This window comes from Rhineura floridana, chromosome 1, assembly GCF_030035675.1.
Source record: "Rhineura floridana isolate rRhiFlo1 chromosome 1, rRhiFlo1.hap2, whole genome shotgun sequence".
In the NCBI taxonomy this organism is placed as follows: Eukaryota; Metazoa; Chordata; class Lepidosauria; order Squamata; family Rhineuridae; genus Rhineura; species Rhineura floridana.
Window position 1 is genome coordinate 256,909,019 of NC_084480.1, and position 22,940 is coordinate 256,931,958.

A 22,940-nucleotide genomic window follows, 5' to 3' on the forward strand; every position below is an offset into this window, starting at 1 on the left:
TTGGCTCCTAGTAACCCACTAGAAATCCCATGATGTTGATCAGAGTCCCAGTCTGGTAGCAACTTCTTATAAGGCTTTCAAAGGCAGGGGCAGTGGAGAAGCTGGAAACATCCCTTCCATGGTCTGCTTTGAACCCCTGAAAGCACTCTGGAAATGATAGGGCAGCGCTACTGCTGCATCTTAAGAAGCTAGAGAAGCCGCCTTTACCTGACACCATCAATGTTAGCCTGGTAAGGGTTGGTAACCAGCTGCAGTGTGGAGTAGGCACTCGACAGGGGAAACATGCAGCAATGTAGCGGCTGCTGGGGCAAAGTGTAGTTGGTGGGATCGAAATCACCAGGCATCACATCTACAGGCACAGACATGCTCAACTGCAGCAGGATTTCATCCAGCATTTTCACAGCCTCCACGCCATGACTCTGGAGATGAAGGCTGCACTGCACTGCTCTCCCTCAGCACCCAGCTGCCCAGTCACCATGTCCACCAGGGGCTGCATGCCCAGAAGACTCTCTCCGCTCTTGCCACCAAGGCCAAGGCCGGACACCAGCAAGACAAACCTGTCTGTGCTAGGCCCCATCATGGGCAGCTGGGTGGATATATCTGCAAAGCAGTGGTCCTCAACAAGGAATTTGCCATCATCCCTCTCTGAGCCATAGACAAGAAGTATGGTCCCCTCCAGTTTGATTCGCTGCAGCGCATCTTCCAAGATCAGCTCATCAGCTTGGTGGATGTTCTTGGTGTGGGGAGGCTGTGGCGGCAGATTGTGCTTGTCTTGGGTTATGGGAAACATGCACGCGCAGCATGCTGATGCAGCAATGAGGGAAATGATGAGGCCAACCAGCACTGATGGTGGGAGGGTATTGCCTAGAAGGATGGCTCGCACTCTGTGCTCCATACCTGCAGTGGGTCGCAGGGCACATGCTTCACAACCTGATGCTAGTGCAGATCATGGAAAAGGAGCTACACCTACCAGCCCCAGCAGCAGAGGCCCCTCTCAGTCACAAGGACCCTTAGGCAGTGCCCAACCTGGCTGCCCACTGGTGTCGGGTCTATATTAGGGTACCAATTATATTTATAGTGATTACTCCTTGCAGGTTGTTTCATAAAACATGCACTCATTGTTTTTCCTCACACAACCTTGGGTATTGTTGTAGGTCTGTAACTAGTTAAGACAAACTTTTCCAGCTCTGTAGAAAAAATATATATTTCCTAATCAAATGTTGATAATTCTTAAAGGAGCATAATTCCAAATTGCGTCTTGTTTTGGTTGGGCACACTTTAGAACAGGGCTGGGGAACCTTATTTAGCCCAAGGGCCTCATTCCTTCGTAGGAAACCTTCCTGAGGCCACATGACAGTGGTGGGCAGAACCAGATGCAAAAGCAGGTGGATCAATAGATGTCACTCTTACCTTTGTACATTCCAGCTATGCAAGAGTCAGAGGTTTCTATACCTCCCCACCAATCTCTCCATGGCCCATCAAGGCAAACAAGAGGCATTATCGCAGAGCTTGGAAGTAATTTGTTACAAGTTACTTGTAATTCATTACATTTTTGAGTAACGAGTGGGTAATTCCTTTACTTTTTGATTGTAATAGAACTAAGAGTAATTTTATTACTTTTGTGGAGTAATTGTAACGTTTCCAGCATTACTTTTGGGCATTACTTGAGGGGGAGCAGGGGAAGTCTTCTGGTTCTCTGATTTGTGGAAGAAAATCATGTGCCTCAAACTGGGCTTCTGTGCAGCGCCGCTCTCCCCTCATGCTCTGTGGGTAGGTAGGAGGTGACAAGAGAGGAGGCGGAGAGTGAGACGGGGATGGAGTGGAGAAAACAATTGTTTAAAAAAATGGACGGTGGTAAAGAATGAAGTAGAGGGAAAAAGGAGCCAGAGGGCAAGAACATGGATAAAGGAGGAGAAGGAGGCAGCAGCAGAATGGAGATAAAGAACTGTGGAGATGAAAGATGACGTGTGTGTGTGTGTGAATACTGTGTTTACACTTGGCACACAAAGTGGCCTCCACCACCCTCTCTGGCTACTGTGCTGCATTTGCAGTATTTTAACTTTTTTGCATCTCGGGAAAATGTTTGCTTGGGTGAGTGTTCCTTAGTTGGTGGCAGGGCAGGGTCCGGGAGGTGGTTAAGTGAGAGAGATTATGCTGGCTGGCTGAGTGGGGGGGTCGCACTTGGTTTGATGTGCAAAGATTGGAGTAGTGGCCTCTGCCTCCCTCCCCACCTCCCTTACCAGCGAAGAGACCACTATTGCTATCTTATGGATAACAAGAATTATTCTACTACCTCTGTATGTATGTGTTTATTTTTAATGTTATAGGCTACTTAGATGTGCAGCAGCCAAGGCCAGCACTTTGCAGGCTTTTTTTTAAAAGTAACTGGAATGTAATTGTAGTTATTACTTTTGAGAAAAGTAAAGTAATCAGTTACTTTCAGAGCAATTGTAATTGTAACAGTAATTACTACTTTTGGGCCATATAATTGTAACTGTAATTTATTACTTTCAAAAAGTAATCTTCCAAGCTCTGCATTATCGCAGTTCAAAGACATATTCCAGCTAGGCAAGAGCACTCAAGGACAGTAGTGGCTAGTGGGGCAGAGAAGGATGGGGTGGTGTTGCTTACTTGGCTTCCCAACAGTGAGGTCGCTGTTGGTAGCCTGGGGGAGGGCAAGATGGTGGGGAGGTCAGTATGGGTACAGCAGGAGGAATGGTAGATTGACTGCACCGCTGTGCCCACACTGCGCTGTCCTCCCTGCCACATGTCCTTCTCCTTCTTGGTTAGGGTCAGCGACTTCAGCACTGGGAGGCCAGATAAGCAATGTTGCCTCCACCTGACCAGCCACTACTGCTTAAGGAGGGCATGAAAGTGTGTGGTCGGGGGTGGGGCTGTAGTCCGGTGAGAAGCCTGAAGGGCTGCATTTGGCCTCCAAACCTGAGATTCCACACCCCAACTTTAGAACTTTTCTTTAAGAATGCATCCTTTCATTTAATGTTTACAGTCCATTTTAGATTATTAAAATGTTAATAAAACTGATTCCCACTGAATTCCCACTTACTGATAGCAATGACATTTCTCAGGTAGAAAAGCTAATGTTACCCAATATTATTGATCTTCAAGATTTATTACTTCTGGCAGTATCCCTCATCACAGCATATAATAATTTTCCCTGACATTTTCTTTGAAAAACTCAAAAAGCCTTTTCAGTATCTTTGAAAATCATGAGTGAAGACAAAATCCTGCTGCTGCTTTTTTTCCTGTTGCCAGTAAATTTAAACAATTCAAACCTGAGATCAATATCATTGTCTTAGGTCTCTCTCCATTTATCAAAATTTATTCTTTGGGTTTTTTTCTGGGAGAAGTGGCAGCATTTGGGTTTCAAAGCCTTTGTAGTTCTTGATTATAATTACCCCACTTTTCTATAGTAAACCATATCCATCACATGCCTAACAAAAAACCTAAACATATATCCTAAAATGAAAACATCAACATATTAAAATTGCATTAATTAATTATTCTTTAGTAAGCATCTTTTGAATTCCTTTGGATTTAATTCAGAGACAAAGAACAATTTCTCTGTGAAAGGCTGAAGCAGGCAAACAAGCCAAAGCTATTTTTTTAAAAAGTGTAGAATCCAGGAGTACTCTGAGCTGTGCATGCCTTGGGAGGAACAGCATCTCCATCCAGACCAGGCTGTATACCCATCACCAAATTAGCAGGGCCTTTACCCAACAGCATTTCCATCTTATCAGGATGAAGTTTCAGGTTGTTCACCCCAACCATTTTATACTCGTGCCATACACCAGTTCAAGCCCATCGCCCAGCACCTTGGGATCAGAAAATGGAAACAATAGGTACAGTGTCGTCGTCGTCATCATTCTGATGACGCTTCAGCCCAGACTTTGAGGCAATATTTCCCTCCTAGTGCCATGTGAATGTTAAAGAGCATGTGAAACAAGATGGAGCATACTTGCACCCACAGGCAAAGCCCACAGGATATTTTATCCTTGTATGTTCTCTACATTCAGAAGTTTCACCTAGTGGCAGATACCATGTTGCATGAAAGCACAGGTTGAGTTAAAATACGGTATAGTTTTTAATGATGCCAAGATATTTTTGTATCTACTCTAGCAAACTTGGAATGAGAGCTAGCTCCATTTTCCAAATCTGAATGGTTGCCGACTGATTTTTTGTCATTCACTATATCATTTGGTGATTCCAGTCAACAATGTCAAAGTAAAGTGAAGAAGGGTTCTATTTCTCCCCCTCTGTTATATTATTGGTTTGTAAATCATTGTTTCTGTTCCCATATTGTAATTTTCTGCCCAAGAAGAGAACAATCAACTTCCTACGATCTTCACTGGAATCCAGCGTCTGGGCTTTGTGATACAGCATTTATTGTTAGGGTTGCACTAACATTTTTCATCACACTTGGAAGTACATGGTGTGAAAAAAGTTGATAGAAAAACTTAAATTGTGGAAGTTGGTGGTCACATAATAGGAACCTAGGAAGCTGCCTTGTATCAAGTCAGACCATTGGTCCATCTGACTCCAGGCTTTCAGATAGAGGACACACCCAAACCTACCTAAATATGATGTGGATTGAACCTGGGACTTGAAATACCGTAGGTTGCAGTTATGGCCTGAAAATACTAGATTAGTTTGCAGAGATCTATCAGTGGATATTTATTTCTCATGAGTAACATGATTATTGCTATCTTTCTCTGCTTTTGTGAGCTTCCCTTAGGCGTGTGCCCACTGCTAGAGACAAAATGATGGACGAGGTGGCCTGTCTCAGCATAGCAGTTTTATACTTAAGTTAAATCTCTCACTCTCAGTATCTGCTTCTTTATACTGGGGTTAATAGTTACTTGAAGGAAATAAGGATTGCACAGTGTTATTTCTATTAATACTTCTCCATATTAATGTGTAGGGGAGGAAATCTTCTGGTTTGTTTGTTAAATTTAAACCCTGCAGCTTAAACGCAACTGTGTTTTCAGGGTGGCTCACATAAAACAGAAAAAAACCCACAATACAATACAAGCAATCATAAAACATTAGAATTATAAGACCTGAAAGTAAAACATGTTACCTCAAGGGCTTAAAAAGTTGTTTAGAACCCTAAAACATGTCATCACCTGGTGCTGAAAAACAATTTCTGTCTTTTTAAAAAAACTAATAATGTCTATGGGAAACTATGGTAATAAATTGAGATTTATGAACTGGAACTTCCCAGTCCAGAGATCCCTATGCACTGTGTTGAGCCAACAGAATCCCTGTACATGATAAGAGAAGGACAACAGAGTTTGGCTGATTGCCAGTTAGCAATAGCCCTATGCAAACATTCTAAAAATGTACATTGAACATAAGACTCCACACTAAAGCAGGATCATGGTTGTAGGCCCCATCCTGCTTAAAGTGTATTTAGAAGCCTGTGTACATACAGTTGCAGACAAGTAGGCTCCAGACAGACCTTGAACTGAATGTGCTTAGCCTGTTACACATGTTTGGTTATCCAGTTTGAATATCTTCATAAGCAGCCCATATTTACATCTGAAGAAACTAAAGCAAAAGCATTTTTTCAAGATGGCAGTAATTGTTGGTGTCAGGATTTGTACATAATCCTTCAAGGAATGTATCTGGCAGATAGAGTTTGTACTGTTTCATTGTTCTTTGAGGAATAATTTGTTTTTAAAAGAGTGGGATCCACTGTCTTTGGCTAGAGTTTGGGAATTATAGACGGTTCCTTTGTTTTAACAAGAGCTATGTGAAGATAAGCCCGCATTTAAAAGTGTAGGTGACAAGTGCCCCATGCAATCTGGTTGGGCATTTGTCTCTCCCAGAACACACAAAAGCTATGAATCACAGATGTAGACCTGAACAGAGAATAGAGATGGGCACCAGATTATATTCTTACTCCCCCCCCCCAAAAAAAATCCAGAAGATGGACAGAAGATGGAGTCTGGGTTATTTACCACATCTTTGACATAGTGTAAATTGGGATCTTTCCCTTCTCTTTTTTTTTCTTTTCTATCTTTTGTTGTTAACCAGGGTCAGATGAAGCTAAAAGGATTTCAACGAACATTTCACAAATGCAGTCTGACTGTTCTGAACCAGATACTGTCAAAATGTAATACAGCTTTATGATCAAAGAGACTTCAGACCAGAGAACACTGCACTTGTTTAATTTTATTATCATTGGTAGGTTATAAAGTTCCCAGGAAGGACTTTTCCTCTCTTCAATTTTGTGTGTTGATATGCCTGTATGTCTTTTCCCCCCCTTTAGGCTGTACTATGGCGGTACAAGTTTTCCCAGCTTAAAGGGTCTTCAGATGATGGCAAGAGCAAAATCAAATTTTTGTTCCAAAATCCAGATACTAAACAGATTGAAGCAAAGGTAAAAGCAAGAACTCAAATGTTTTCTCATGCCAGATGGTTGTTAAAGCAAGTAAGAAAGAAAACAATCAGGGCTAGGGAGGAAAATAAAATCTGAGACTAATGTGCTGGTGCTTAAATGACAAGATGAACACTTAAGTTTTGTTGATATTTTGTCTGAGAACTAGAAAAAAGCTAACAAAAATCAAGCAGAGCTTCATGTAAAGCAACTTCAGCCAGGCTCAAACATTACTTAAATGAAAGCAAGGGACAAATGGGTTAATGCATTGTAGCTTTCATTCACCAAGCACTTGGATATTGGAGGGGACAGTTCCCTCAATGTGGAAGTCTGTCCCTCATTAGTTATTTATGGTATCATCTTACCGTAAAAAAAAAAAAAGCTATTTCCTTAACATAAAGCCTTTGTGTTCTCTAGGTGCTTTTAGACTGAGGATGTGAAGATAGCTCTTTGGAGGGCATCTTATCCATTCTGCTCTTGCAGTTCCAATGGTTCTAATGTGATTGTGCTGCATTGCATTGTATAGCGTTATTTTTATTTGAAACCGACTTGAGTATCCTCAGTAACATAGAATCATGGAGGTTTGCGGGAAGGGCTTGTAGGCCATTCAGTTCAGCCTTCTGTTTGTTGCAGGAAATCCAGAGCTAGAACCTCCCCGTCAGATGGCTGCCCAGCCTCTGCCTGCAGAGCTCCAGTGAGGGGAATCCTCCCCCACTTCTGATAACTGGTTCCATTGTCAAATAAAGCTCTTATGGTAAAGAAATTTTGTCTAAGCAATTTATACTGCCCTGTAACTTTCAAGCCTTTTAGTTCTACACTTGCCCTCTGGGAGAGCAAAGAACAAATCTTTGCCCTTTTCTGTGTGACAGGTTGCCCCCATTTAGTCTTTTCATCTCCAAGCTAAACATATGATTTGTTTCCCATACTCCTGGACATCTTCACCAGCAACCACAGCCCTCTCTGCAGAGCTCAGAACTTCTACTGTGATGTGTATTGACTGTGCCTAACTGAGAATAGTGTCCACTGTGCCTAAACTGAGAGTAGACAGACGAAGTATGACAAGATAGGGAGGGGCACAATACCTTTGTGGGAGATTGTATGATCCCCTGACTCCCAAATTTCCAAAACTAGGAACAAGGGTAGCACTTGTGCTTTACCCACATGACTGCAGCAGAGAGATTTGTGGTAGCAATAGCCTTCAGCTGGCTGGCGCTAAAGATTCAGGTAGCTCAAAGGAAGCAAGTGATTCACATAAATCAAGGTGGGGAAATGGCCATTTTTTCCTTGGATCCTTTCCTCAACCAGAGTGACAGTGCCTTAACCACTTAAACGGGATTGGGTTGAAGGGTGTTGGGTTTAGAGGATGTATGTCACAGAGTGCATGTACACTGATTAAATTGCTGCCTACAACAATCTTTTCAGCAGGGCAGAAGCATGCCTATTTACTAGGGGTGGAGAAGAAATTTGCTAAAGCCGAACTATTCATCAGACTACCCCCCCCAGTTTACACATTCACAGTCTTAGCAGACCAGTTTTGTTTGCTACAAGCTTCTGCAGCTTTTACTGATACTGATTTTTTAAAATAATAATAATAAAACAGTGACTATAGCATTGTTATTAAGAACATAAGAAGAGCCTGCTGGATCAGGCCAGTGGCCCATCTAGTCCAGCATCCTGTTCTCACAGTGGCCAACCAGGTGCCTGGGGGAAGCCCGCAAGCAGAACCCGAGTGCAAGAACACTCTCCCCTCCTGAGGCTTCCGGCAACTGGTTTTCAGAAGCATGCTGCCTCTGACTAGGGTGGCACAGCACAGCCATCATGGCTAGTAGCCATTGATAGCCCTGTCCTCCATGAATTTGTCTAATCTTCTTTTAAAGCCATCCAAGCTGGTGGCCATTACTGCATCTTGTGGGAGCAAATTCCATAGTTTAACTATGCGCTGAGTAAAGAAGTACTTCCTTTTGTCTGTCCTGAATCTTCCAACATTCAGCTTCTTTGAATGTCCACGAGTTCTAGTATTATGAGAGAGGGAGAAGAACTTTTCTCTATCCACTTTCTCAATGCCATGCATCATTTTATACACTTCCATCATGTCTCCTCTGACCCGCCTTTTCTCTAAACTAAAAAGCCCCAAATGCTGCAACCTTTCCTCATAAGGGAGTCGCTCCATCCCCTTGACCATTCTGTTTGCCCTCTTCTGAACCTTTTCCAACTCTATCATATCCTTTTTGAGATGAGGCGACCAGAACTGAACACAGTATTCGAAATGTGGCCGCACCATAGATTTATACAACGGCATTATGATATCGCTGTTTTATTTTCAATACCTTTCCTAATTATCGCTAGCATGGAATTTGCCTTTTTCACAGCTGCCGCACACTGGGTCGACATTTTCATCGTGCTGTCCACTACAACCCCGAGGTCTCTCTCCTGGTCGGTCACTGCCAGTTCAGACCCCATAAGCGTATATGTGAAATTAAGATTTTTTGCTCCAACATGCATAATTTTACACTTGTTTATATTGAATTGCATTTGCCATTTTTCCGCCCATTCACTCAGTTTGGAGAGGTCTTTTTGGAGCTCTTCGCAATCCCTTTTTGTTTTAACAACCCTGAACAATTTAGTGTCATCAGCAAACTTGGCCACTTCACTGCCCACTCCTAACTCTAGGTCATTAATGAACAAGTTGAAAAGTACAGGTCCCAATACTGATCCTTGAGGGACTCCACTTTCTACAGCCCTCCATTGGGAGAACTGTCTGTTTATTCCTACTCTCTGCTTTCTGCTTCTTAACCAATTCCTTATCCACAAGAGGACCTCTCCTCTTATTCCATGAATGCTAAGCTTCCTCAGAAGTCTTTGGTGAGGTACCTTGTCAAAAGCTTTTTGAAAGTCTAAGTACACTATGTCCACTGGATCACCTCTATCTATATGTTTGTTGACACTCTCAAGGAATTCTAATAGGTTACTGAGGCAGGTCTTTCCCTTACAGAAGTCATGCTGGCTCTGCTTCAGCAAGGCTTGTTCTTCTATGTACTTAGTTAATCTAGCTTTAATAATACTTTCTACCAGTTTTCCAGGGACAGAAGTTAAGCTAACTGGCCTTTAATTTCCGGGATCCCCTCTGGATCCCTTTTTGAAGATTGGCATTACATTTGCCACTTTCCAGTCCTCAGGCACGGAGGAGGACCCGAGGGACAAGTTACATATTTTAGTTAGCAGATCAGCAATTTCACATTTGAGTTCTTTGAGAACTCTCGGGTGGATGCCATCCAGACCCGGTGATTTGTCCGTTTTTATATTGTCTATTAAGCCTAGAACTTCCTCTCTCGTTGCCACTATTTGTCTCAGTTCCTCAGAATCCCTTCCTGCAAATGTTAGTTCAGGTTCAGGGATCTGCCCTATATCTTCCACTGTGAAGACAGATGCAAAAAAATCATTTAGCTTCTCTCCAATCTCCTTATCGTTCTTTAGTACACCTTTGACTCCCTTATCATCCAAGGGTCCAATTGCCTCCCTAGATGGTCTCCTGCTTTGAATGTATTTATAGATTTTTTTCTTGTTGGTTTTTATGTTCTTAGCAATGTGCTCCTCAAATTCTTTTTTAGCATCCCTTATTGTCTTCTTGCATTTCTTTTGCCAGAGTTTGTGTTCCTTTTTATTTTCTTCATTTGGAGAAGACTTCCATTTTCTGAAGGAAGATTTTTTGCCTCTGAGAGCTTCCTTGACTTTGCTCGTTAACCATGCTTGCATCTTCTTGGCCTTGGTGGTACCTTTTCTGATCTGAGGTATGCACTCCAGTTGAGCTTCTAATATAGTGTTTTTAAGCAACTTCCAAGGCTTTTTGAGTGATGTGACCCTCTGGACTTTTCAGCTTTCTTTTTACCAATCCCCTCATTTTTGTGAAGTTTCCTCTTTTGAAGTCAAATGTGACCATGTTGGATTTTCTTGGCAATTGGCCATTTACATGTATGTTTAATTTAATAGCACTATGGTCACTGCTCCCAATCGGTTCAACAACAGTTATATCTCGTACCAGGTCCCGGTCCCCACTGAGGATTAAGTCCAGGTTGCCATCCCTCTGGTCGGTTCCATGACCAACTGGTCTAGGGCATAGTCATTTAGAATATCTAGAAATTTTGCTTCTTTGTCGTGACTGGAACACATATGTGGCCAGTCTGTGTCCGGGTTTGATGACATATTTGATCTAAACAGCTGAAATGTGTATTCCCTTAAACTTCCATGTAACTGAGGTGATGATGGTACCCATTAATATTCATTATTTGATTCTTAACCTGTCTCCTCCTTGTATCTGTTTTTTTTAAAAAAAATCTCTGTGACTCACACAGTTCTTTAGTAATCGGTTGCCTCAGGCAGGCAAAAAAGTATCTCACCATCAACACACTGAAAAACTGACCAAGGCGTCAGAAGGGGATGGGTGGGAAGGAAGCAAAATAAGTTGGTTAACTGTTGGTCAGACAGGCTGACAGTAAGGTGAAGAACTTAGTAGACAGCAGCATTCAACGCTTGAAGATTAAATTAGGTTCATTTTTCCACTTTCAAAATTACATCACATACCTGAGTTGGAAAGAAAATCAGCTTCACAAGCCTCATTTAATTGCATGGGGAGGGGGGACTTTTGTCTCCTCTCCTTGGACAGACAATAACCCTGAGGCAAGATGCCTACTTGATGAGCAGGTACTTGGCTCATTTACCTTTGATTAAAAAGTTGCAGGCCATCGTTAGAAAAAATAAAAACAATAATGTTATTTTTCGGCAATGGAAAAGAACAAAATGGGAAAAGTAGAAGATAATGAAGTGCTAATTACAACGGACTGTAACCATCTGCCAGTTCATTGAAATGACAACCAAAGCAACACCAAATTGCAAACTACATCTCTACTCTTCACTAATTAAAAGATCACAGGGTGAGCAATTTGGCATTTGAGGAAAAATGCCCACAGGAGGTATGTGCCTTCCTGATTTTACTCTTCCACAGCAAGGGGCCCTATCTCTCAGAAGAGACCATGTTGCCAACTTGGGATGAATTCATGTCTCTCAGCATCAGTGGGGAATCAGACATACAGGACAAATGCCAGAAACCAAAAATGAGTAACTTGCAGGGTGAGATCATGAGGAGAAATGGCTGGATGAGTTTATTATAGGAGGCTTGTTTGTAAGCAAGATACCATCTTTTTCTTTGCCTCATGCAATAAAATGTCTTGGGCCAGCCTGGATAAATGGCTAACACAGTGCAATGCCCTTATATTTGAGAGCCATCCAGGAAAAGGAATGAGGAGGGCTTCATCAAGCCCTAAGTTGAATCCTTCCATGTCTGTAGATGTGACTATGCATGATGTACCATGCCCTGACATTTTATACTTCCTGTACATGGAACAGAAATGCTCTTCCTAACTAACACACACACACACCACTTTAAAGTTATAATTACCAGAAATATTCTGAGATAAAATTTTTTAGTATGAAATGAAACACATGCCACAACTAAAATGACCTTCAGGATCAGAATTTTATTCTCACAAAAGGAGTAAAAGAATTATCCATTAATTATTTATACGCCCTTTCCTTCTTTCATTGGTTTTGGAGATAATAAGAGCTGGTTTGTAATGTCCTAATTGCTTTGATACTCAAGAGGTTGATTCTCACAATCTAGATAATATTGGAGAACCTTTCTTATAGAACTTCCAACTTCCACCAATCACTGTCTCATAGCCTAACCTCCCTCACAGGGCTGTTGTGCGAATAAAATGAGAGGGGAGAGCTATGTATGCCACCTCGAGCTCCTTGGAGGAAAGGTGGGATACAAACGTAATAATAAAATAAACAAGGATCTCCACTATTTATTTATTTATTTACTATATTGAAATAATGCCATGCAATAACATTGTCCTCTGGGTAACACACATAAAGCGATAAAATACCATTTAAAATTGTAATATAAAAAAATCATAGTTTGCAGCATAAAATCATTTTCTTTCTTAGAGGAATAAACATGCACTATTCAAAAGTGCACATAAACAGTGGCTAAAAACAATGATTTCTTGTTAAAATCGCCGTTTTTTAAAAGGCCTGGAAGAATAACATACATCAAATTAATAGGGATTTTAACTTGTATGTTATCTATTCCATGCCCCCACTCCCGGTCTCATTTCCTAGGGATCATAGTTCTCCCAGCAGCCTGTGGTGTTTCTAATAACTTTTTCTGGAAAAACATAGCTATATAGAAGTACTGCAACTAATGTTTAAAATGATGAAACCAAGAAATCCACTTTGTGCCTGACAATGTAAAATAACATCTATTTATCAAAGTCAAGTTTCTAAGGCAATCAAGTTTATATTTCTAACCAGGGTAGAAAGACCTTAGATGACATTAATATCTAATATTTTTATAGAACTGCCTGTATTTTTCACAGTGTATTTTTTGCCTGACTTGCCAAAATGCAAAATGGCATGTTTTGAGGTGTGTATAACTGGCTGAGATACCTGGAATACGGGGGGGGGGGGTGAGGGAGAAATGCTAGTACATATGTGTGTGTAGATATACACTGCAACAGAATGAAGACTATTTACTTTGGGTAGTGTTAACCTGAGCCTAGACCTTTGAATGAAGAAGCACTTTCCTGTTTTATGCTTCTGTAGTAACTTGCAGTCACTCAATATGAGATGCATGAGAAGTAGGGGCTGTTCATCCACAAGGATGCAAATTGTCCCTTCTGAAATTACGCAGGAGTGTGGAAGGAAGGAAGGAAGGAAGGAAGGAAGGAAGGAAGGAAGGAAGGAAGGAAGGAAGGAAGGAAGGAAGGAAGGAAGGGTGCAATTTGTACATCCTCTCTTGGTTCTTCCTCATAACATGTGAAGTGACTGTTTTGAGTTGAGGATGTGCCATCTCGTATGGTTCTCACATAAGCTATTTGTATTTTATTTATTTATTATTTTATTTATACCCCGCCCTTCCTTCCAGCAGAAGCCCAGGACACACCTGTTCTCTGTATTTGAGCTTGTGTCTCAGGTGTGCCTAGAGAAGCATGCCAGGACATTTTACATTTTATTTTTATTTATTTATTTATTTATTACATTTATATACCACCCCATAGCCGAAGCTCTCTGGGCAGTTTACAGCAATTAAAAACAATAAAAACAAATATACAAATTTTAAAACACAAAAAGCAATTTAAAAACACAATTTTCTGTAAGACCTTACCGCATAAAAGAGCAAATTATACATGTATGTATGTTCTGGATTGGAGAACTAAGAAGGGAGTTGACATCCTACCACCGACTGAATATTTTATCTGCTGGTAGCTGTGACATGAACCTGGGTATGTCAGGGGCTGTCAAGTAGTCTTTCTCTGTTGTAAGATACATTCTGACAGGGGGTGAAATGATAGATCTTGAGAGATGAGAAACCCATGTTATTAAACCAGCCATGTGTGCATTTAACCTATCAGTCAGGTTTGCCTGCATAGGACATAAAGTGTCAGTTAAAAATTGAACATAAGATAACACTAAATCCAGTTTTAATAATCTTCAACAATAGAGCAAGTGCTGTTCGAGTACAGTTCTAAGGAAAATTTTGGCACATTGGGAATTATAGTCAATAATAAACTTGTATTAAAAATCATAAAAGGATTCAGAGAAGAGTTTATTCAAGAAAGAAACAACAGGCTGGATGACAGCTAGAGCGCAAGTGGTGAAAGACATGCAATGAGACTGATCAGGCACGAGTAAAGCATCATAACCATGCCTACTGTGCGGTGGTGAGGGCGGCGAAGAAGGCCCACTTTTCTGCCACCATCGCATCCTCAAGTAGCCATCCAGTGGAGCTTATCTATATTGTCAGAGGTCTGTTGACATCAACTCCTGGAAATGGAGTTTTAGCCCCTTCAGAGGCTCACTGTGAATTGTTTGCAAGACACTTTGAGGGTAAAGTTGCTCACCTCCGTAGCATTCTTGATGCCTCATCCACATCTACTGTAGTCCCCAGTGAGGTGTCCAGTGTAGCGTCTGCTGCAACTTCTTGGGAACGGTTTCAGTTGATGCGGCCTGATGACGTGGACAAGGTGCTTGCGACGAAGTGGCCAGCAACATGTCTTCTGGACCCTTGCCCTTCTTGCCTTATTAAAGCTTGCAGAGGGGGTATGGCCGAGTGGATCCAGGGTGTGGTCAGTGCATTGTTGTGGAAGGAGTGGTTCCAGCTGCCCTGAAAGAGGTGGTGAGATGACCAGTCCTGAAAAAGCCCACCCTGGACCCATTCTTTTTTGACAACTACTGCCAAGTCGCAAATAACCCCTTCTTAGGGAAGTTGATTGAGAGGGTTGTGGTGCAGCAATTGCAAGTACTCTTGGATAAAACAGATTATCTTGACCCATTCCAGTCTGTATTCAGGCCTGGTTATGGGACTGAATCGGCCTTGGTTGCCCTGATGGATGACCTTTATTGGGAGAAGGACAGGGGGAGTGTGACCCTGTTATTCTTACTTGATCTCTTGGTGGCTTTTGATACCATTGACTATGGTATCCTTCTGGGATGACTTGATGAGATGGGTATTGGAGGCACTGTTTTAGAGTGGTCCCGATCTTATCTCCAGGGTCGTTTTCAGAGAATAGCCCTGGGTGATTGTCTTTCGGCCACCTGGCAGTTGTGCTGTGGGGTGCCGCAGGGTACTATCTTGTCCCCCATGCTGTTCAACATCTATATGAAGCCCTTGGGAGCGGTCATCAGGAGATTTGAGGTGAGGTGTCAGCAGTACGCTGATGATACCCAGCTCTATTTCTCTGTAACATCTGAATCGGGAGGGGCTGTGCAAGCCCTGGACCGGTGCCTGGACTCAGTGGTGGGCTGATTAAGGGCCAATAAACTGAGTCTGAATCCTAGCAAGACAGAGGCACTATGGGTTGGTGGTTACCGAATTCGGAAAATTGGTCAGTTGCCTGCTTTGGATGGGGTCGTACTCTCTCTGAAAGAGCAGGTCCATAGTCTGGGGGTGGATCCATCTTTGTTGCTAGAGGCCCAGGTGGCCTCAGTGGCTAGGAGTAGCTTTTACCAGCTTCCTCTAGTAAGACAGCTGTGGCAGTTTCTGGACCGGGATAGCCTGACTACTGTTGCCCATGCACTGGTAACCTCCAGGGTGGATTACTATAATGTGCTCTTTGTTGGGGCTACCCTTGAGGTTGGTCTGGAAGCTGCAGCTGGTGCAAAATGTGGCAGTGACACTGCTCACTGGGACAGGATATGTCACTCCACTGCAGAAAGAGTTTCATTGGCTACCTATTAGCTGCCAGGCTCAGTTCAAGGTTCTAGTTTTGGTGTACAAAGCCCTATACAGCTTGGGAACAGGATACCTGAAAAACCGTCTTACCCCTTATATACCCAGTCGATCACTACGCTTTGCAGGTGAAGGCCTCCTGCAGATACCATCTTATCAGAAGGTCCGTTCTGCACAACATAGGTAACGGACCTTTAGTGTAGCAGCACCTACCCTTTGGAATTCCCTCCCTTTAAATATTAGACTGGAGCCATCTCTGTTACCTTTTTGGCGCCTATTGAAGACCTTCCACTTTCCACAAGCCTTTTAAGTAGAGACCTTCTCCCAGTCTGTGTTTGTGCTGGAATTGCTTTTTTAATATATTTAAAACCTTTTTTTAAAAAAAACGTTTTAAACTTTTTTTCCTTTTTAATGTTTTTAAAGATGTTTTGTTTTAATATGCTTTTAAAGGTTGTTTTGTTTTAATATATTTTAAAGTCTGTTTTTATGATGTCTTAAAGTGTTTTTAGTGCTTTTGTTTGCCACCCTGGGCTCCTACTGGTAGAAAGGGCTGGATATAAATCTAATAAATAAATAATATATACGTTTGGTTCACATGCTGTGTTTTGGAAATGTGCTGCAGGATCTCAAGCTGCCTCCTAACACACACATCCCAGCGTCTTGAAAACCATGGTTTGAAGTTAGTTTTCAATCCTGGTTTGAAGGAGAAGCCCAAACCATAGGTTGCCACTTGCGGGGTAATAGAATTTATGATCCTTGAAGCCATGGTTTGGAGGATTGGCAGTTCTATGTATGAATTGACCCAATGTGTTCTGAGCCAAGTAGTTTGCAGATGAGAGATTTCGTATGCATTAAACACTAAATATGCATATGGAACACAGTAAGTTGTCTTCACTTTTCCTCCTTGCTGGAAATAGAATCAAGAAAACTTCATTTCATCTTCATGAAGCCAGGACATCAAGGAACAATATTATAAGCATACAAGACAGTTCATTCATTCATTTTTGTTGTTAAATTTGGTTCATATTTTTATCCATTCATACGAAAAGCCTGCTAGATAAGTGCAAATGCCCATCTAGTCCAGCATACTGTTATCACAGGGGCCACCTTGATACTTATGGGAAGTCCACAAGCAGGATCTGAGTGCAAGAGCACTCTCCCCACTTGTGATTCCCCACCATAGTGCCTCTAACAATGGTGGCACAATATAGCATCATGGCTAATAGCCATTGATAGCTTTATTCTCCATGAATTTGACCTATCCTCTTTTAAAACCATCGGAGTTGGTGGCCATTACTACTTCTTGTGTGAATGACTTCTATAGTTTAACTGTGCACTGTGTAATAAAGTACTTTTTTGTGTGTGCCCTAAATCTTTTAACATTCAGCTTCATTGGATGACCCAGAATCCTAGTATTATGCAAGAGGGAGAACCCACTTTCTCCACACCATGTATAATTTTATACACCTCTGTCATGTCTCCTCTTACTCACCTTTCCTTTAAACTAAAAAAGCCCCAAATGTTGTAACTATTCCTCATAGGGGAGTTGTTCCATCCCCTTGATCATTTTGGTTGCCCTTTTCTTAACCTTTTCCAACTCTACAATATCTTTTTTGATGTAAGTTGGCCAGAACTGTACACAGTTTTCCAAGATTTGTATAACAGCATTATATTGGCGCTATGAGGATCCCTACACACACACATGAGTATCCTTAACACAAGAGAATAACTGTTCACTCTAAGGGATCATTTCCCTCTTCTTGGAGTGGCACCCTCATTCCCCACAACTCTTATTCTCCATGACAGCAGGGAAGATATCATCCTAGGAGCAGGACACAACTATCAAGTCCCCGAAGGCTTTGTTCACCAACTCTCTCAGCTTTTCCCAGTCATCCATCTTGACTTCAAGGGAACAGACCAGGATCCATTACACTGATAACTCATCCATGACTTCTATCCAGCAGGCAGATAGTTGTGCATGTGATGAACTGTGCAGTATGCTAGAAAACCCACACACCCCTGCTGCCATTCTCCCTGCATATCTTTTTTTGTAGTTTATTGAATAATAAATGAATTTTCATTTAGAAGTCATTCATTCTAAAATGAATGAAAAATATGGTAATTTGTTTTACTTTTCATTAGTTGTTATCCTTAAAATAAATTATGAGCTAACTAGGAATTGGCTTGTGGTTAGTACAAACTCTTTTTGAAAACCTGCGGTTCTTATGCATGCGGTAGCGTATACCTGTTCTGCCTGTTGGTGGAAAACAATTGTTTTAGGTTTGTGTGTGGCATGTCAGTAACTTTGTCATCATGCTGTTGGGTATGTGTTGTTCTTCACTAGTAAACAAAATCAAAATAGTTTTTTTCAAAGCATTAGTAAAAATCAGGAAGAAATGGTTTTATAGAATGTCTGATTTGTTAGTCTCCTATTTTTGTGAAAAGCAAGAAAGCTAGCCAAATTTTGATGTTGTTTACAATGCAGGCTTAATTATGAGTTACCAAGTGCATTACAAAAACATTGCAGCTTGATGCTTAATTGTATAGAGTCTGTATAGTTCTCACCCTTGGCTTGCATAGAGGGTTTTTGTGGGGGGGAGGGTGTTTTTTACTTTGTATTGCTTTCAATAACTCTAGTTCTGAAAGCTCAAAATTAGCCTTCTAAAATTTCATTTGTTTTAGGAACATTGTGATTTATATTTCATTCAGAAAGTGTCCCAGTGAACGCTTATTTTAAATTCACACCCTTTTTTGAAGTTTCCACATTTAGCAAATAGAATATTTCTGTTTTGTTCTTGGGTTCACAGAAGATGTAACAACTTAGATGGTGCCAATGCTGAGCTGAGTGAATCTCTGTTCTTTTTTTTAGCCTTTGTGAGTTTCTTACTACATTTAGTTATAAAATACTAGGCAAAGGTTAGACCAATCAATTTATGTCACCCATCCATCACTCTGTTAATTCGAAGCATTGAATAAGATGTTTTACATGTGATTGTTCTAAAAGATTTGTATTATTCTTTTCAATATAACCTTTCAAAATTTAATTATTTTATTTAACAAAATCTGTATGCATCTTAACTGTTAATAAATCCTCTAAACAATTTTTTTAAAAAACATAAAATAAACATTTTGTTAAATTAAATAAATAATCATTAACAGTCAAAGTTACAAGCAGGTTTTAACCATTTAAAAATATAATTAGGATCAGCAGGTAAAACTACAAATTAAAACGTGTCAGCTTTCTTAAATGAAAAAGGTTTTCGCAGGCACCAAAAACAGTACAGTGAAGGCACCTGCTTGGTGTCAATAGGCAGGGAGTTCCAGATTATAGGTATCATCATCATCATCAGTTTATTGCAGGCCGTAGGCCATCGCAACACAAATACAAATACAGCAAATACAACAATAAAACTTCAAGATTATCAAAGTCAAAATAAAACTTTGGCAGTTAAAACTATTACAGTGCAGAATGCCACAATAAAAATCCTTGATCTATAAGATCTATGTTTATCTTATTATCCTATCTTTATTAGGCTACAGCGATTATAATTGGAATGCAAACAACATTGTAAGAAAACCTCATTTATTACTGTGATCCTATAGTAATCAAAAATTTTGCCCTCAGCTTTTGAGCGGCGAGGGCGAAATGTGCCACAGAATAGGTGATTTGAAAATTGTCTGCTAAAAGGAAAGAAACTAAACAATCATCTGCATCTTGTCTTGGGCGGTTTATCAGACTGTCAAGATATTTAGATCTAGGGCGTGTATAAATCGGGCATTCGAATAGGTAGTGGTTAAGATCTTCCACCTTCCCTAGGTGACAGATACATAATCTTTGTTCATATGAAGTCTGGTGGTAGCGGCCGTTTATGATGGCACTGGGCATAGATTGAAATCTTATAGCAGTGAAAGCATATCTAATCTGTACAGGTAGAGAATAAGACAAATAATTGGCCCTTAGATGATTGGTTTTAAATATACCATACCATCTAGAAAACTTGGAATTTAAGATAGCCAGTCTATCCCGCCATACACTATTTCTCTCTATCTGGGCCCGAAAGTTAAACCTATGCAGAGAGGAAACTGATTGAATTGGAATGTGATAATGGGCTAGGACCATCTTGAATTTTGAGAGCCAGTATTTCTCTACCACTGCCACGTCAAAGCATGCCTTTGCTAATACCTTAGAAGTTGAATTAGGTAATGTAGCCCAGTATGTCAAGAGTGTTTCATGAATCCTTGCTGATACTGGGAGTAGGCCGGATTTGGCTCTCATAAACGCAGCCGGGGTACCTGGGGGTACAGATAGCAAGCGCCTGAGAAAATTATTTTGAATGGCCTCTAACGCCGGAAACAAGGGGACCATCCATCCCCAGATAGCCGCCCCATATGTTATCTGTGAGATGACTTTGCTTTGAAATATTTTCAAGGCTGGAGAGACTAAATATCCCCCTGCTGTCCTATAAAATTTAAGAATCGCCCCTGCAGTTCTAGAGGCGGCTAATTTTATAGCTGTCAACTGATTTTTCCAGGCAAGGGTATGTTGAAAATGAATTCCCAAATATTTGAATGAGCGGCATTGCTCAATTGGGAAATTCCCAATAGACCAAGTGTGTTGGCGATATCTGTTACCAAAGACCATGATCTTAGTCTTCTTATAATTAATTTGGAGGCCCTCCTTTTTACAGTAGAGTTCTAGTTTTGCCAAAAGCCTTCTCATTCCTATAGGAGTCAAAGATAAAAGGATCATGTCATCAGCATATAGTAAGAGGGATATCTTCCTGCAACCTACAGATGGGGGGGGGATTTTGGGCCCTCTAGCTCGGTGATATAGATTGAAGAGGGTGGGGGCTAATAAACAGCCTTGTTTGACGCCTTTATTTATTGATATTAAATCTGTGAGATTATTTCCCACTCTGATTCTGGTAGAATTAGAAGAGTGCAATTCTCTAATTAGATATAAGAGGCGCCTGTCAATGTTTGTTTGACCCAATTTGGTCCACAGGCGATCTCTGTCTATCGAATCGAAAGCGGCCGCTAGGTCTACGAAAGCAGCATAGAGATGTTTTGTGGGGCCCCTTATTGATTTCCTAGCAAGATATAATAAGGTGGCGCAATGATCTATAATACTCTGCCCACGATGAAATCCTGCTTGTTCTAGGAGAATTATTGAATTGTCCGATACCCACTCTTCGAGCTTGCCTAAAAGTAGTTTGCTATATAATTTAGCACCTGTATCTAGCAAACTAATGGGGCGATAGTTGTTCGGATCATCTTTCAGACCTTTTTTATATATGGGGATAATTATGCTTTGTTTCCAACCCTCCGGGATAGTGCCCGTATTATTTATCTGTGTAAATAGTTTGGCGAGGATTGGAATCCACCAATCGGGGAAGTTATAAAACAATTCCGGAGGGAGCATATCTTCCCCTGGGGCCTTACCTTTTTTAGTGTGGAAATGAGCATCCTAACCTGCAATGGCGAGACCGGAGGCCAATTTTCCTCTATGCATCACAAAGGAGAAACCACGAATGCAGTCGGGTCAGAATATATCTTAGTAAAGTGATCAAACCACACAGAGGCTGATATTTGACTGGTTACATATTGTCTAGAGTTTCCTGTACCTCTTGCTACCAAGTCCCAAAAAAGACGTTCATTTCCCTCCGCCTGAGCTAGGCTAAGCCGTTGCCACTGAGTTCTCGCATACTGTGCCTTTTTTTGTTTGATCAGATTTTTATAAAAAGAATGGAGGGTGATTAGGTGGGTTTGGTCAAAAATATCAGGGTCCCTTGTCATTTTTCTTAAGCAATTAGATAATTGTCATTTTGCCTTTCTACAGTCTGAACTGAACCATCCAGAATACCTCTGGCGGGTAGTTTTATAAGACTCTTTCCGAATCAGCATAGGTTTTAGCAAGGAAGTTATCTGTTGATAAGCATCCTGAACATCAATTTTTGTCTGAGAGCAAGAAGAGAATTATTCTCGAGCAGGCTTAGTACTGAGATGTGCAAATTTGTAGACCAACAAACTCTGTGTTCTATTAACTGGAGATCTTCCAAATTAGGGAGGATCGAACATCTCCAAGGCAGAGTCGTACTTAGAACTGTGAATAAAGGAAAATGATCACTTTCGAATCTATCAAGGACCGAAAACTCAAGTACTTCCGAAACAAGGGAACTTGAAACCAGCGTGTAATCAATCACGCTGGCACCTCTAGAGGATAGGTGGGTGAATGTACCATTAGACCGATCCACATTTGAACCATGTAGACACTCCAGGGAGTGTGCATGAATTATTTCTAGAAACCTCAGACCTTGCTTATTTAGTATCTGATCATAAGAGACTCTTGTGTTATGTGGGGTAGTATATATCGGCCCATGATTTGAAGAGAGTCCCTCTGTCCAACCTGAACCCAGCCTAGCGTTAAAGTCCCCACAGAGAATTAACTTGTAAGCGGGGTATTGGAATTCCAAGGAAATCAGAAATTCTGTGAGGAGATCCCAAACACAGCCTGGGGTTAATGTGCTGGCCTTAAGGGGAGGAAAGTAAACATTTATAATAACAATAGCTCCAAACGTGGAGCCAGTTAACCTCAGGGCCTGTACATACTGCTTGCAGGTTGAGCTTAATACAAAAATGTCAACCGGTAGATCGTCCGAAATGAATATGCACAAACCCCCACTACCTCTGCCATTATGATTAAGTTTAAACGCTGGAAGGGAGAAAGCACGGAAGCCTGGGAGGAATATCTCGGTTTCCTCCATTACCCAAGTTTCCTGTACATAGATGATCTTAAACTGATTTAAAAAGGAAATTAAATCAGCGTCCTTAACTTTGTTATTCCACCCCATAATGTTCCAAGACAAAAACATAAGATGTCAATTGGTACCAGGAATTACAGGGGGCACAGCCTGGGCTGGAGGTCATTTCTGATCTAAGACTGTGGGCGTCGTACTCTGCATTGGGCTTGAGTGGAGCTCAGCAGAAAACGAAGCAGTCCTTTGATGTAGCTGAGTCAAATGATGGAGGTTTGTAGAATGTAATTCCATTTTATCTTCTATCATCTTACCTCCTTCTCGAGAAGGGGGAAGTGTCACTTCTAGCTGTTCGTGAATGACTGAGAGGCGGAGAGAAAGTTGGACCAACCTATCAAGTATTTCGTCCCGTTCTGTCTTGGGCAGAAGAGCAAATGAGTGCTGCAAGGATTGTTCCTCTTCTATCAGGAGGATATCCTGCGCCCCCGAGTGTTGTATC

At 41.3% G+C, this 22,940-nt stretch overlaps 1 protein-coding gene across 7 annotated transcripts in view; it reads left to right on the top strand.

Moving 5' to 3' along the window:
- The window catches only part of SNTG1 (syntrophin gamma 1), a 468,099-nt gene that overhangs the window by 435,646 nt on the left and 9,513 nt on the right, over window positions 1-22,940 (top strand). For 5 of the 7 annotated variants that reach the window (XM_061598525.1, XM_061598554.1, XM_061598535.1 and 2 more), the window contains one exon: window positions 6,293-6,403. The exons of 1 other annotated variant lie outside the window; for it this stretch is intronic. In XM_061598525.1, coding sequence (XP_061454509.1) covers window positions 6,293-6,403 — 111 coding nt within the window. Of the gene's footprint in view, window positions 1-6,292; window positions 6,404-7,033; window positions 7,101-22,940 lie in introns of those variants that run through there. One more of the 7 variants, XM_061598572.1, reaches the window with a different exon arrangement.